Here is an 18,488-nt window from a genome sequence, read left to right as displayed (position 1 = left end):
AACTCGAAAATCCCGTTTTTTGAGTTATGTCGTTTCCATCGCAAGTGTGCGATATACATATATACAAGGTGTCCGATTTTAATCTATAACTGCGAATTACTGATAAGCTATATGCTATATGGAAAAAAATGTTCTGACAAGAATTGAGTCGCGTAACTGTTAGATCCAATTACTCTTTCTACAGATGAACACGTAGAAGTCATATAAAAGTGACACGTTTTCCTAAATGGAATCATTTAATTTTTAATACACTAGATCCGTCTTGATATTGTCTATAAAAAATTATTATCCTTATTTATTTGAAAGAACTATTAGTTTAGTAGATATTTTAACTTTTATTTTATAAAATCTATCGTGTGAAATACAGGGGAAGACGTAAGACACGACTTTTGTATTTGTTTTTCTTGTCTTCAGTTAAATATTACTTCACAATGATGGTAATTTAAACTATCGATATATCTAATTATACAAATAAAACAAATATTTATGAAAATATATTTCTCAAGGTTGAAAACACAAGGACGAATAACTAAACTAAGGGATCAATTGCAATTTAATTATTTTTCATATACAAAATGTCTACGTATTAGAGTAACCGATTCCTCGTGTAAAAGATAGTCGAAAATATAGTACAACATTTTTTCATACTTTTTTTTGTGTTTTTGAGAAAATCAAGTTTGCATTCAATTAGCCGCAACAAATCAATTTACCCACTCTAACTACTAGCTATCGTTACTTATACTCATGTTTATAAACAATATCAATCAAGACCAGGTATAATTGTCAATAACGTTATTAGCATCATTTATTTATTTCAATTGTTTATGAATTTAACAAAAGCGCGAACATTTTATTGCACACATTTAAAGTTTTAAAAACTAATTCCTTAAGTATATATTGTAGTTTCAGTAATTTTAAAGTAAAATTTCACAAAACCTAACCTCAATCTCAGAAATTAGTATATTTAAATCGTTGTTATGGTTCGAAATATGTTACTACATTTTACCCTTCCGCATTTGAAAAATAATGAGATCAATATGTATAAGAAAACTATATTTTCTCTTATTAAAATAACGATCATAAATAAAATATGCCTAAAGGATTTCTCATACGTAATTCAATTAAGGAGTACGATAAAAAATTTCGAATCAGGTGTACAATATGTCGACATAAATCTCCTATAAGTTAAAAATCTTTTCCAATATTATTTCAAATATCTGGTCATATCGTTGGAACTATTTATTGATATAAGGAACAAATATATCTTTTCATATTTTTCTATATTCCTTTATCACTACATTACCCGTGAAAACCCGTGTGAACATATATGTAAGATCGTTTATCATATAACGTCAATCCACATCAGAGACCAGGTCGCTGTCACGACCGGCTCACTTTAAAATCGAAGATAAAGATGTGGCGGCACTCGGCGACAATGTATATCGCCGAAGTACCTAATGAGCCATCAATATCCCAACGGTCCTTTCGCCGAATGTTCGAGAAGAAGGCGTGCGTGGCAACAGCCGCGGACGTCCAACAAATGGGTGGATAGTGGGGATATTGAGGGGTGAGAAAGGATCCGATCAGAAGTCAAAAAATTGTAAGAGCTTCAGTCTTGAAAAGTCACGCCTAGAGCTCGGAAGTAAAATTGTGAACTGTGTTAGAAAAAAAAATAAAGTTTCTTTTTTATTTTTCATTTTAAATTTCTTTTTTTTTTATTTTTTATTTTTATTTTCTATTTCTTTTTGTGTTATTTTAAGTGACAATCACGTGGTAATTCAGAGGATCGATTCTGAAGTCTAAAAATCGAGTTTATTGTGAAAATACTTAAATGAAATACAGGAGTAATTATTAACAACAATTGATAACATTAATAATTAAATAAATAACAAGTTTCGTGCAGTGTCTATCTGGAAATCGAGAATCGATTTTTAACATCCTGAGCTACCGATCTTTATTCGTCAATCTTCAATGTTTTAACCAATTATTCTTTCTACTAGGGTCTTGTCTATCTCTGATGTTGCTCTCTGTCCGTCCGTTTGGGAAATGAGCGTCTCTCAAAAATGGCTGTCCATCCGTTTGGGAAATGAGCGTCTGTCAAAATGGCTGTCCGTGAAACAAAGAAAGTTGTGCTGTCCGTGAAACAGAGAAAGAAAGTCCCTATCACCCTTGAACTCTCTAGGGAGTTTACATATATACGCTACTTCGTGAAAAGATTTTTTAATTTCTCAATAATTCTTACACAAAAGTATATCTAAAGTTTTACTTTAATAATATGCAGTGATCATGTGAATAATCACGTAATCGTGGTCATTGTGACTAACATGGGCGATTAAAATGAACAATCCATTGTTTCTCGTAGAAATTTTATGAACTCATAGTGATGTATTTTTGGAAAGTTTTCTTTTTACTGCGTGCATTTATATTTTTCATATAGCTTTCAGTTGGATTTCTTTAGTATGTGCTTTCACCGGAACTTCTGATATCAATAAAAATTCAGAAGTAATTTATTAATTTTATAATAATTTGTGCTGCTCGTAATTTTGAAAAAGCGTCAGTATAATTCTAGAAGATACTTTTGATCTGAAAATTAATCGATTCACTGACCTTTTCAAAACTTCATTGTTTTAAATTTCATTCTGTGCTTATCAGGAAATTTTAAAATTAATTATTTTGAGCAGTGTATAATCAATTTGATAAGAAAACAGCGAAGTCGTCTCGTTCTTTTCATTCATCACTCGAAGCAGTCTATAAGATTCGAGAAGACAATTTTGATTTTACAAGCGTCGATTGCGACAGTAAGATAAACAGTAGTTGATTTGGTGGGAACGTTCATAAAATTAGAAATTCGTGGGCGTCGGTATTAAGATGCGTCTAATTATAATTGACCGAGGAGTATATTAAAGTATAATGCCGTGGGGATTTTCTACAACAATTTATCACGTTCTATGCCAATTTTCACTTCGAATTATTTAAAAATTATACGCCAGAAATTGAGTGGCGTTAATGAGAATTAATGTAACTTCAGACAAACTGGCTTGCTTACATGCAACAGACGTACCACAAACATTCAAACAAGAGATACATAGCAATATTACACGGACGTGTTAGGAAAGATTATCAGAAAGATAAATTATTTACTGTCTGATTTGTTTTCGCCTTATTTAATTGTAAAACGATTTTAATAAACTAAACAATATTCTTATTGTACATATGAATATATGTAAATATTTTGTCTTGTTACATGTTTAACGTATGAAACATGTAATATGTAACATAATAAAATGTTTAATAGCCATTTGATTTTTTTAAATTAAACCGTATTGATTTCTTTTGGGGATACCTAATATTAAAAACTTATTAATATCTTTAAGAATTATTACCTCATTATAATTTTAAAAGTGTACAAAATCCATAGATACATTCAATATTTTAGTAAAACATTTCACCACTTGTAATAAAATAACACAACATTTCCTTCTCTATATTACCTGCATCACTGGATTACTATTTTAATCAATTATAATTTCTATTATGTTTATTGTTTCGTTGATTCTAAGTATGTCAAAAAGTCCATAAAGAGATGAGTTTTCCATTTAATTTATTCCAAATTTTTTCAATGAGGTTTACATCAATAGTTTATAATATAGATAAGTATGATTTTAATTTATCACGTTCTTCTAACTCTTTCACTTTTTCAGATAGCTTTCACATGATTTTGCTGTATACCAGGGTCATTTTCTTAACTAATAATTTATTAGTAATAAAAATCTAAATATCTTGTATATATACAAATTGCTAAGGAATATTTAATATCCATGTATGTATACTAATGTAAAGTAATGTATGTAATGTAAAGTATATTATTACATTTTACGTATATATTGAATTTCTTTAAAGTAGTTTCAGTGCATAACATAAGAATCATTTAATTAATAAATCACGAACAAATGAATAATTATGATTATTGCTTTATGCTTCGACAACTTTGCTTTGTACTTCGCTTTATACAACTTTATTTTTATACTCCATATGTCTTCAAAAAATAATTTAAATTTTGTATGACAATCGCATTATTATTATTATTGGTTATGAAGATCAAAGAAGTATTTATTCCTGCTAAAATTTCATTTGAATAGATAAGCTTCAATATTTAGCACATATAATTAACAAGTAATTACAAACATGCATATCAAAAAATATAGGATATGTAAATAGCTAAAAGTCACATTAGCCAATTTTTAATTTGGAAATTCGCCATTCAACAATATCATACAAAATATTTTTGTAAAATCTCAAATCTACTACATTTTAAACATGCAATAAATTCTGCTCTGTTCTCATTAAATAATCTGGATTCCAAATCTTTGTGAATGGAATTAAAAAATATTTCTAAGAAATGAATGTCATAACTAAATAATAGAACCACTTTCAAAAAATGACTTCACGTTCTCCTAGATTCAGGTAACGAATGAAAAATTCAATAATATTACAGGACATTTTGATATGAAAACTAAGTGAAAAAATTCAGTTTAAAAATATTATAAACCTTATCTTAAGTTTATTGCAAAATTGCCTTTTAAATCACAGAAAAATTTCATATTCTGTGATGATATAATTATACCTTTGTAGCAATAGTTACAATGCTAATACATACAAACGTATTTGTTAGACATCATATTTATTTTTTAATATACAATTTGTAATAATATAAAGCACTCTGTTAGTCTCACACGTTTCGTTTGCAACTTTACCTGGTGTTGCGGAAGAAGCTTTAAACGTGGGAGCGAACATAACGTTCTCTGAAAATATCAATAAGTACTTTAGGGATCCAAACTCATAATTTTACTTGTTGTTTACTAAAAATACATAAGATAATTCGCAATAATTAATTTGGAAAATTCTGAACCATAAAAATATTTCATTTGTACGAAAATTGTCGAAACTCTGTGATTATAAATAATGACAAAATAAACGAAATCTATGAAATTTTGGACTGTTTTACGTATAATAAACTGAACACAAGGCTGTCCTTGCATATGACGGATTGGTGTTTGCGTTTCTCCAATTATAAGTACTTAAATATTTGACTGCAGATGTTTATGTACATTTTGAAAATATAATTAAGAAAATAGAACCTCGATCGAAAATTGTGTTATCCACCAAAGTACTATACTTTGGATATTTTATATTTTATCTTTGCATCTTCATCATTGCATTTTCAAATTTCTTGTAAATGCATAAAAATCCGCAGTCTACTAATTATCATCGTCTTATAGAACTTAGAAATTATTTTCTAATAACGTAATATTTACAAAATAAGTACTCAAGTGACTGTCGTATTTTCTGATGTATTATTTTATTTAATTAATAAACAAAATATATTTTTGTAATATTTATACTTTTAATTTAATACTACGCTTTTTTTAATTACTTGAACATTTTCAGGTATTTGCTATTTTCCTGATCATTTATTACTGTATCTTAATATTTGATTTTATGGATGAGGAACTCTTTAGACCTATCTGCTTTCTAATATATATGCTCATCAATCACTTTGTCTATTTCAAATACACTATTTAAAGGTGATATCCTCATTGACAGACAATGTGACCCGGGAAGTATGACATTGCTTCTCTTGAAGGCACAGCGTGAGTTTCCGAACAAAAAATAGAGAAACTTTCCTCGAGGAAACTATAAATATAATAGACACATAGACATTATATACTTACTTTCTCCTCCCTCCCGGTCATGAGCTTTAAAAAATTAAGAATTTCCTTTCTAACTATACGCATACACAATCACATAATGTATGAGTAAGTACTAAGAGAATATAGGGACAGTGCTTAAATAATATTGATCTTGATCTCTTTATATTCACAATTAAACAAATGTCTTAAACATATAAGTTTTGGGTTGTATCGTTCATAAACACATAGATATATTTAGATAAAAATCTACTGTTTATAATTTGTAATTCATAATTTAGTCCATTATTAATACTTAAATTTTATTAAATTAAGATATTATATAATAGAAAGTATTTGTGTTAAAATAATCTGATCATGGATTATAAATTTTAAATATTTTGTACAATTGAAAAATATTTGTTTCATTCATCGATATGGATGAATATAGTCCTCTTGTTTTGTTGGATAATACATGTATAGAATAGATCCACTCCTATAACGAGAGCAGTCACTATTTTGTTACCTTAAATCGTGATAAGGAACGTACTAAAGAGGTCTTAAATTGCTTCTTTATAAGAACGATGCGGGTCATTAATATAGAAGCAAGCTTAATGAACTTCGAAGCAAAAATAAAAGGGCAAAAAGGTAACAGGACGTACGAAGATGGAGAAGTTCATATGTAGAACATGAAGTATTCCTCAAAGTACGATATCTATGCAATGGCTTTTTACAATTTAGAGTTTCCTTAACATCGAGTTATTAATAGAACATAATTAAAAAATTAACTGTCATTACACTATAAAAGAAACTTTTTAAACCTAACCCTAACCTAACCTCAAACTAAACTTTTTATTACCTAATGTAATTAAGAACTAAAATTTATCATACATTTTTATTCTTAACTATGTTGTCATTTCAGTAGGTGTATCTATGCCCTCTTGATTTAGAAACTACGTAAAATACTGAAACAGTATTAATATTCGTATATCTAATATTAAATAGTATGTCTTAATTTAACTTAAAGGAAAAATAGCAAAGAATTCTTTTTTTTTTTGAAAAATATTTAGTCCTTTTTATAGATAGTATCTTTCTCTTGCTGAAATATATAGCTTGTCGTAAATTTCCATATTTATACGTCACAGATTGAAAATGAATATGCTAGAGAAATATTAGATAATTGCTTAATTGCTGAAATTTTAGGCTATATAGATGTTTACTTTATCAACATACTCTAAAAGTAATATCTACAAGAATTTAAGTTCATATTGAATATAAGATCACTGAAAGTGAAAGAAAACAGTACAGCAAATAAACATTGTTATACATATAGTTGCATAATATTAATTAAAAGTTTTTAAAAATAATATTTTTGGAATATGAAATAAACAAATTTTTCTAACCAGAAACTTGCAGAGGACTGTATTCAAATCGAATAAATAGAATCAATCGATTGGTAAAAAATAAAAGCTCAATCATCGCCGTTCAAATTAAATTTCGCGACCGGAAGGAACCTCAGGAGCGGAAGACGCCAGTCCCTGACAAACGAAAATAGCACGCGTCTTCTGCCTTGAACATACGTATATTGCAATTTCGTGCAATCTACGGAGCGGTAACGTGACACCTTTATGTAATCGAGGTCCGCCAACCAACAAGCTCTACTGCACGTTTCCCTCTATGTGTTTGCTAAACACTATCAGATATCACGAATTTCTCAGTTTTAACACACAATTCTCGATGTTCTTAATAAATTTAATGTGTCGGTTCTCTTAAGCTCATATTCGTGAAATGTATTCAGGCAGTCTTTAATGCGTAACATGTAAATATTTACGAATGCTTCTTACAAATCCTTATTCGATAAAGTAATGGGAGTTGAGCTTGCGCTTGCGCTTTATAGAGTTTAAAATTTAACCGGTACTTCGAATGGAAATGGCGATTAGCGCCACAAGTTAGCGTTAGTAAGTGATGAAGAAGTACGTTTCCATTGTCATTTTCTTTCCTTGATTTAAGCATTTAATATCTGAAAAATCAGTTATACTGAAGCTTCCTTTATTACAGAATTATTTCTACTCTGGACATCGAATTTATGCAGGGTGTCCCAGTATTAATTGTATAACCTAGAAGGGATGATTATGCATGAGAAAATAAGTCGAAAACATGGAATAAATCTTTTTTCATTTGGGGCTTTGTTTTCGAGAAAATCGACTGAATTTCCTCCGGATATGCATGCATTTGACTATGTCGGATTAAAATTTAAACGGATTACGGTACAAACCATATGCCACAGATTTATGAGTAATAATAAAGCATGTCATTTAAGATTCATTTTATTAATGCGAAATTGTTGAAAATGCTGGCCACTGTACTGCATACACAGATGTGCTTTCCGAATTACATTTTCGTGCACGCTTTCCAACGTATTTTTCGTTTTCAGTTCTTCGAACGCCAAAATGATCCTCACTTTTAATTATGGAGGACTCGTGTTGTCTTAATGAATTAAATTTTTCATTTAGTGTGATCCCATAGATAAAATTAAGGGATATTTAATTTACATATTTAATTTGGGGAGCACACCTGTGTATGCATTACGGTGGCCAGCGTTCTCAACAATTTTTGCATTAATAAAGTAAATCTTACGAATTACATGCCTTGTTATTACTCATAAACCTACGCCACATGGTTTGTATCGTGATCTGTTTAACCAGACATTGTTAAGCGCATGCGTATTCGGAGAAAATTCAAAGTCGATTTTCTCGAAAACAAAATCTCAAATGAAAAAAATTTATTCCATATTTTCGACTTATTTGTTTATGTACAATCACCTCTTTCAGGTTGTACCGTCAATACTGGGACAACCGGTACATATTAAATAAAATATTGATATGAAATTAAATATTCACGTATTATGTATGTATATAAGTCCCTAAATAGAGAATCTAAATTATAAATGAATTTATATAGTCATATTTAAACTTCAATATTTGATTAAAACATTATTTAACGAAATTTTATAGTATAATTAAATAAATCTTTAATCAAAGTCTTAATATTTAAGTCGATGTTTGTACTACAATATTTAATATACAAAAAAGAAATAAGTAAAAACATAAGCAAATAGATAGAATTGAAATACATTGTATATATTTACAAGTATGTATTAATTTGTCATTGCATTTACAAGTATTTTCAATTATAATTCCCAATACAATTCCGAAACAACAAATAATTTCTCCCACAATACTACTAAAACTTGTTGAAAACCTACTTGTATTTATACAAATTTAAAAATCACTTTAATCATCATCCAAAATACAAAATGAATCATAGGAAGAATTAAAAGAAAAAGAAAATTAACATTAAAAGAAATTATTTTACAAATACTTGTTTTTCACTTATAACTTTCATTATAATCTTCAATCAATAAACCAATTTCTTTACGAAATTATCAAATATTATCGAAAGTATGTCTCTACAAACAGAATTAAACTAACAAATATTTTAATTTTCATCGAAAATAAAATATTCACAGATTTGACGAGTCATTTGCAACGGACAAAAAATGAACTAAAAAAAAAAAAGAACAACTAATTTTGACGTGAAATATTCAATAAATAATCCAATATCCTTGCAAAAATTATGCAGAACTGTTGGAAGCACATGTGTCTACACAAACATAGTCACTTTAAAAGATAAAGACGGAAATCCGCATAGCGCGCTTAACGGAAACGTCGAGTGGTCGTTCGAACTTTAAAGCATCCCCCATTTTAAAGCGGCGTTCACAGGACAACCTGTTGAACGAGTCCTTAAGACGACGCGACGTCGTGACAAAAAGTCCTACCTTCACACACACCATATTTTTAAACGATTGGTCTCAAAATTTTTCTAATAATATAGACACTCACTTTTTTCCAACATTGTATGCACTTTGTTCTTCCGGTTAATCGGCGGAAATTCGCACCAGATAACGCGATTACGAACGAACTTCGAAGAATAACCGCGGACTGCGAAGCGTCACGATGCCTGATGGCAACGCCGCGCCGCGCCGCTGTCGCGCTACCACCATCAACGCCGCGCTCTTCGACTCGTTCGACTACGCAGAAGCCGGCAATTCAAAATAGTAGCGTGACGTGGCTCCTCGTAACGCACGAAAATTCGTATCGAACCACGATCCTTGGTCTCGGATCAAACATAAATGTTACACCGCGTATAGTGGTTCGCAAAGTTATTTGAACCCTTACAATTAAAAAATTTTGTCCATTTATGTTGTGTGTGTTACATGAAATACACTTTGTAATAATTTCATCAGTGCTAAAATAAGTAAAATTTAAAACTAATATGAAAATGTATGTAAAAGTTACAAGATATTCGTTGCAAATTATATGTAGTAAAAAATTGGTATAAAGCATAAACTGCCATTTTGAGCATACAGCAATTGTTAAACAGCACCCACCGAATATTAGTCTTATTAATATAATAAATGTTTAAATACTTTTATGATTTTTGCGAAATACATATATGCTTACACTAAATATCTTATAACTTTTATGTACATTTTCAGATTTATTTCAAACTTTACAACATAGCTATGATAGTGGAGTCTCATTCGTCTATAGGGTTAATATAATAAATAATAATAAACTCATAGGTTAACGAGATTGCGAAATGTTTCATATAACACACATAATATATTCGTCAAAAGGTCTCTATAAGTATTCCAATACTGTTTTCAGCAATTGTATATATTCTTTTTTTCCTCTTTATTTACCTTCGACACGGTATCTACGGACGGTGTGTAGAACTTTGCTTTTCTTAACTTCGGCTTAACGAACAGCGAGTATGGAGTAACGCAGAGAATAAATGGAGCTGAACCGTATGCCAAACATCAAATTAATGATCACTTTTTAGGTAAAGTTTTGTATTTTATATAGGTTGGATGTAATAAAAATTAACGAATGCTTTTTAAATAAAATTTTGTGCTCTACGTTGGTTTCCTATAATAGAAACATATAATATAAATATAAATATATAAAGCGAGGCACTTTGTAAGTAAATTGTAGGAAAGAAGTACAACCGAATCTCAATTATCAGAACTCCGATTAATGGAACGATTAATTACTCCCATATCGATTATAGGGAAATTAGGAAATTAAAACGTTTTTGTTTCTGTTTAATACTACTATTTATAAAGTAGTTTAAAATATGATCTGTCCTCAGAGGGAAACGAGTTATTCGATTAATAAACTTTATCTTTCATTTTTTAAAGTTCATAAATTAATGTAATACAATTAGTTCGAATAATAAAGATTCCACTTTAACTTAATCTAATGTCATCTAATGAAATTTGTTTCGATGTCATCTGTATTGCAAAGTAGAGAACAGTGTAGCTATTTATGAGAACAAATATAAATCTGATTTTGTTATTGAAAAATAAATGTTGTAATGATTCTTAATATTGCAAAGTGCTAACTAATTTTTGTTCATAATATTTTGTATCAAATTGCAGAAAATACCCAAAACATCATAGCAATTGCAACACTAGGGATATCTATTTTTAGTGATTTTGGGATGCATAACATATGTTTTATGTTTCAATTGGAAGTATAATACTCTTGAATCATAAAAAGGAATTACTATCGTTTCTGTATGAATGATAAATTGTTTTGATAGATGATAATTCTATTTGATTATATTATCGTCCAATTTATTCGATGATGTTCTGAAATTGTATTAATCTTATTCAATTTAAATCATCATACCATGTTAATCATAATCATCATAAATCATGTTGCCAGCTTAAAACTGAGTGAGAAATTTATAGTACAGCATTGAATTATAAAATATTTGCAATTATATTAAATTCTTTTTCCAATTCCTCCTAATTGGTAAATAATACCAATAAGTATGCTGCAGTTGTTTATGTATCTATGGGAAGTTTAAATGTACGAAAATACACAAAATGTATAGAATATATAAGAATATACAAAATATCCAAAGTAAAATATTTGTTGTAATATTTAAAATATAATAATGTTTAATATTTAATATAATATAATTTCATTTTTTTTGTGTTCATAAAATAATGAATCTGCATAAACATCTGCTGATAACAAATAACATAATCTTTTATTTATTGTACGTGCTCGTACTAAATAGTGTAGATCACTGTTGGCCTACATAGCACGGAATGCGTTAATTATATCTTTGAGTACAGTTTCACAAAATACGTTGAACTCTATTCAATTACACGGGTGTAGATTAAAGTAACATTCGTAAAAATTTTACATTTCCCAGGTTGATTTTGTTACCCTCGTATTAATTTATTGGTTTAGTTAACTTTTTATTATTTTATTTACTTTTATAATTATTTGTAAAATCTCTCATTATACTATTATTTAAACATTAAACTGTTTTGTGGTGGCTTTGTGTAGATTGCATAAAAACTGTAGTATTTCCCCAAAATTGTACTGATTTTTTTATATCATCTATTCCATATTATACGGTGCTTGAAAAGATAGTTCATTTCTGTTTCTCATGTATTATTGTAAAAATTAGTAAATAGCTGTTATTCATTACTGGAACAGATAGGTGTTTCAGAAATTCAAATGAAAGAACGAAAGAAATCCATTATGGAGAACCAAGTCCCTTTAACTTTGATAAAAGAATGAATAATTGAACGGAAAAAATAGTTAATTAGAAGATGTACAAATTATAATAATTACAAGATGTGAGACTAGGTACTTCATAAAATTATTAAATAAGTTGTATGCATACCTGAAATCAAAAACTAAAATACATATTTATAAAATAAATAAGTATTGTAAAAAAAAATTATTTACTATTTATGTTATCTTCCCATAATATTTTTAAATGTATTTTTCATTAATTTTTCAGTAAAACGCATGCTGTAATTAACTAAGCAAAATAATGAAACGCACCTTTCCCAAACAGAAATCCCTTGCCGAGTTTCAAAGCATTGTCAATCTCGTGCAGAAGATCGTTCTCATTATCACTTTGCCTTGTGTCAAAATCATAACCATATCCTTAAAAAGAGAACATGCCAAAGCGGCCGAAAAAATAAAATAAGTAAAAAATAAAACATATTACTACAATTTAATAACGTAAAGTACCATTCATTGAGTTTTAAAAGCATTAGAAATTGTTCATGGAATATTTATTCTTCTCCTTCCCAGCCTAGAAAAGCTAAAAGTGATCTCATAGTTACTAGACTCGAATAGTTCTTTATTTTTAACAGTGATCGAGTAAGATTAGCCTCCAGAAAGTCTGAATTTACATTTTCTGTGTCGCGAGAAAACACTAAAACTAATAGTGCTTCATCATGAAATTTTAACTTCTAATTAATTTATGTTTGATATTATGCACACATAACATTATACTTTAACAAGTTATTATTTAATGAGGCAATAGATGTATTCAATGTTTTCAATAAAACAGTAAAATCCTGGTGTATTATATTTTCTTTACAAAAACAGTATATTTATACTATTAATAATCGAATTAGCGAAGGAAAAATATTACACATAGTTTAAGAAAAATTCAATCCTGAAGTGATTAAATAAGAGATAAAATTCTTAATATTCTATGATATTTATAAATGTCATGTTAATATGTTCTATATATTGATATTTATTATAAATATTCCACTATTATTGCTATGTTAATAAATCAATAGAAGCCATGCTATATAGCCATATTATAAAGAGAGAAAGGTTCAGATGTGGAAACGAGACCAAAGCGAGGTGTTAGGAAGATGATACATTTACACTGTTCATGTGAATGTGTGTGCAAACGTCAGAGGGCGTACAGGCCTTAGTTGGAACAAAAGACGATTGGAAACTGTTAGAAGCATCTGGAGGAGTCGGTTGACAACAAGCGTGCGTGCGAGTAGGTTTTCGAGATCTTCAGAATATAAGATATATGTATAACTGTTGTGTGCTAAATAAAGGGAATTATTTGTATTTCTGAATCCCTCCTATATCTTTACACGAGGGAATACTGGAAAGATGAGGGAGAAAAAAGATGCAGACTATGTGAAAGAAAAGAAGAAGACCTGGGACACGTAATAGAAGAATATGAGATAACGGGAGGACCAAAAGACATGGAAAAACATTGAATGAGACTGGAGAAGGACTAACGGAATTAAAAGCAATAATAGAGAAGAGAAGGGCAAGGGCAATACAAGACGGGAAGAAAAGACAAGAAGGTAGCACAGCAAGGAGGCAAAAGACCAAAAATGGCAATAGTTTTTAGTCATTAGTTTTAGCTGTGAGAGATAAGAATAAGCTAAGGGAGTGCAATACAATAGAGTAGATAAGAGGGGAGGTAGATATATAAGGAGCAAAATAAGTGTAAGAAATGTAAACTGAAAGTTCGTCCAAAGCCGAAAGGCACGGACTAAAGTAAATAATAATAATAATAATAAAGCGAGAAAGGAAGACAGATAGCTATTTCAAACGATTAAAAGTAAAATAAATAAATATGTTGTGGTAAAACATGAAGGATGAACCTAAATATTTATGACCTGAAGCTTCATATGTACATACAGTCGGTCACATTAATATTCGGACACTTGACTTGAATTTTTTAGGGGGAAGTTAAAAGGATTAATTTACTAGGCGGCGGGTAAAAAACATTCTGTGGATTTATGTCAATTATGTACATGCTTAAAATTTGATCGAAGTCGGTCAAAGTTGTTATGAGCTACAAACGGATAAAAATGGCGATAATTGCAGTTTTTCACGACTTTCGAGTAAAAATAATAGATCTAAAGATTCTTACATCTTTCGATACCTGTTATTTGTTTCTGCATTAACCGATTTTGACGAAATTTTTAGTCAAATTAGTTCAAATTTTCATTAACGGCTCAGATAAAAAAGTTGTAAAAATGGTCTTTACTACTTTTCTCCACGATTCCGATCGATTGCAATTTTTTCAAATTTTTTCTTACAACTTCCTCTTACCCTCTCCAGAAACTCGTCATTTAGCCTAGTTTCGAAAAAGGTATCCTGTTTTAAAGAGTGTCCCAATACTAAAGTGACCGATTCTACATCTAAATGCTACATTTATGAAAAAGTACATTAATTTTTTCTTTTTTCTTTTTTTTCGTACTTTCTATCTTCTATTTTCAAATATAACTGTGCAAAACAATAAAAACAAGAAAAATTGTGTCAAGTAGAAAGTTTCAAATAATCCTTTTTCATAGCTGACTTCCTTCAAACCATTTGTTTAAATTACAGTTTATTTAAAAAATTCGCGCATATTTTAATAATTCCAATTTCAATCTAGAATAACAGCACCTAAATTGAAATCATAAAAAGCCAGTATGTACAACAAAGAATTATGTAAAGTACTACTAATATTGGTAACAAGAATTCTAAAGTTCAGTTGCGAAAACAAATTTTAGACTTGTCATTAAGAAACTTCACCTCATACATCTATACATATGCAAACGAATTAAGTCATTTCATTCATAACAAACATATATAAAATGCACTTGATTCTTATAGCCGCGGGCAAATAAGTTAAGATAAATTGCTACATAAACGTGAAATTTAGATAAATTGCACTTTGGCCAACAAAAGCTCGAAGCAATCTAGTGTTTTCGAGAATATTTGAGACGTAATAAACAACAGACACACCATGAAATTAATTCTACAGCGATTCTCGAATTTTCATATTACAATCTCTTTTTTAAAATTACAAGTTATTAATTATCAATTAACTAATAACAATTAATTACAGGGTTATTAATGACCGTACCACGGTAAGGAATAGTCAGTGGCGTAAACATTTATGTTTAGAAAAAACATTCAGAATTCAGAAAAACTAGAAAAAACTAAACTTCTTTTTTTGCTTGTTCAGTGAATTTGGTAAGTCATGTTATCCTCTTTTCACACCGAATTTAGCAGATGATAATTGATATAGTTTTATATGTTGCAAGTATCAAAAATATTTGGCTCGGTTTTAATCTTTCTTTTATTGCAGCGATAAACAAGATTTTTAATGTTTTAAATAAATCTCTATGAAGTTCTACTTGTTTAGCTATATTTACAGAAAAATAAATTTGCATAAACAACTGCAATGAAACAATTATTTGCTACAACGAGGAAAAGAAGCATGACATTTTGCATCACAAAGCGTATATTTTCTTTTCTTTCAGATAATTTTATCAATTTAACCATTTATTATAAAAATTATAATAATTTGTAAGAGAAATTTTGTGTAGTTAAGGAAAATTTAAAAGTTATTTTTTTTTTTATTTGAATGAATTTTACAATCAATTCTCATTGAGAATTATAAGTAAATTTTTCTGGCACTATGTCGTGTGGTATTATGTCGTGTTTAATAAGTGTCTATCGTGTGTTTGATTCTAGTTAAATCTAGTGAAAAATTTAAAAGTGGACAAATATATAGAACGCATACAAGTAATATAAAAAAATACATAAAATATCCAATATAAAATGTTATAATATTTAGTGTTAAGAAATGTTAAGTTGGTATGATCGCTAGTTCCTACAAGCTAAGTTGGTACGACTTCTAACGACGTTCTTTTGTCTTAGAAGTCGACTACGTGTTAATTATCTGAGTGTATCCGGTGTGTTCAGACGTTTTGTACGAGGTGGCGAAATATACAAAGTATAATAGAATCTGTGTGAATCTATTAAAAACCAACCCCAAACCTATATTAAATAACATTTAGTTCGAAGAAATTTTTATTTAGGGAACATTTCTTTATTTGCATTCATAAAAATATGGAATTGTATATTTAATGTTTCAAATTCCAATTATAAGTTTATTTTACTGTTTTATTACAACATTCATAAATTTTCACGATCTGAAACATTAACCATGATCAGATAACTAATCTGTTCCACTTATCGACTTGTTCCTTCCTTTTTCTTTTACGTAGAGGGAATCTTCATAGGCACCCCGCGTCCTCAGCGGGAGGACACAGGGTAGTGGCGGATTTCACATATCGATCTAGGAAATATTTATTTTGAACATCTATTTCGGTGCCTGTCTATGTAAAACGTGGAATTCAACGCTGGTACGGCAACATAGCGAGTTGAAAAGGGTGAAGGTCTCGAGAAGGTTCGGCGACTACTCGGTGAGTATAACAGTCGGTGTCGCAATTTGACGGAAATAACTAAAATCGAGATGGTGGTTCCGGCGCGTCGTGGCGTAAAGCTGGACGCGTCCGAAGAAACGTTACACGAGCTCTGGCCTATTTTCTCGTCGAAGACTATATTTAGATTCTCATTCTCGAATGAATCATAAACGCGTTACAACTGATCGATCAGTCACAACTGGTTCCCTTGATTCGACATACAGAAGAAATAAATTGTAGGTAGTAAATATTTATCGCGACGGCCAGAGAATATTTTTTTCTCTGTTCTTGCATAATATCAGCTCGTTTTGAAAGTATTCGGAGTTTTTACTACATCTGATTTTAATAGTAGGACTAAAAGCAAAGCAATTACAATGATCGGTACCAGACTTATATACACCCATCCCTCAATTTACGAGGTAAATTCTAGCACAATTTATGCGGTAGTTTTTATGCGCGATCTTAATTTACGCGGTCAGAAAATATATTTTCCTAGAAGTTTTAAAAGTAATAAATGTATATAGTAACTTATTCGGCGATGTTGAAAGTCAGTGCTATATAAGATAAGGATAAAAGCAGATTACATTGTGCTAGCGAACATATATGTAAGATCGTTTATCACGTGGTAATTCAGAGGGTCGTTTCTGCAGTCTGAAAATCGAGTTTATTGTGAAAATACTTAAATGAAATACAGGAGTAAATAACAATTAATAATTAACAACAATTAATGACAGTAATAATTAAATACATAACAAGCTTTGTGCAGTGTCTACCTGAAAATCGAGAATCGATTTTCAACGTCCTAAACTACTGATCTTTCTCCGTCAATCTTCAATGTTTTAAACAATTACTCTTTCTACTATTGTCTTGTCTATCTCTGATGTTGCTCTCTGTCCGTCCGTTTGGGAAATGAGCGTTTCTTTTCTTTTGTGTTGTCAGATTTTATTTATGCGATTTTCATTCGCGTAAAATGAATCCACATGGATCAGATACCCCGCGTAAATTGAAGGATAGGGGTACTTATGTTGTTATTTCTTTATTCAGAGGTAGGACCACAATAGCTATTATTTTATTTTTTGGATAAATCTATCATACCATTCTGAACCGAAAAACCTTTATTGCACATTCTTACATGGACTAGGGATAAAAACAAAAGAACATCTTAAACCTATCGATTAAATCTATCGATTGTACCTAGAACTATTTTCTAGTTACTATTTATTGTAACTAGCGCATCTGCATATACATGGCGAGCACGAACTCACGTTGTCATTTTCAACAACTTATTTATTTTCGTTATATTGCTCTAATAATTGTGTATGATGTATTGGGTTATCCGAAAAGTTTCTTTCGTTTCATAAGGTGATAATAGATAAATAACAATTTCTGTTTTATATTATTTTATTGAATTAGATATGATTCATTTCGTTCTGTTTCTATTATTATGTTCGTGCATAATTCCATAAACTAATATAATACAAAAAACATTGTGCGTCTATTATTTCCTTATAAAACGAAAGAAACTTTTCGGACAACCTAATATTTAGGTATACAATAGAATATCGATAGTGTTAGTGTTAATGCAACATACATATTTAAGATATTGTAGAGGTATGGTTGCACATATTGTACAGAGTGACTATGTGATTCTATAGAAATTCTACATGAAGTCGAAA

General features: G+C 29.6%; 1 protein-coding gene across 1 annotated transcript in view; it reads right to left on the bottom strand.

Annotated features, from left to right (window-relative positions):
* Nucleotides 1–18,488, bottom strand: part of LOC122577337 — a 345,413-nt gene that overhangs the window by 141,943 nt on the left and 184,982 nt on the right. The window contains exons 7-8 of the mRNA XM_043748626.1: nucleotides 12,623–12,727; nucleotides 4,755–4,802 (exon numbers count right to left, since the gene is read on the bottom strand). Of these exons, the coding sequence (XP_043604561.1) occupies nucleotides 4,755–4,802; nucleotides 12,623–12,727 (153 nt within the window). The remainder of the gene's footprint in view (nucleotides 1–4,754; nucleotides 4,803–12,622; nucleotides 12,728–18,488) is intronic.

This window comes from Bombus pyrosoma, linkage group LG18 (genome assembly GCF_014825855.1).
Source record: "Bombus pyrosoma isolate SC7728 linkage group LG18, ASM1482585v1, whole genome shotgun sequence".
NCBI lineage: Eukaryota > Metazoa > Arthropoda > Insecta > Hymenoptera > Apidae > Bombus > Bombus pyrosoma.
Note: the sequence above shows the minus strand (reverse complement) of the source record. Positions and strands in the feature narration are given on the sequence as shown.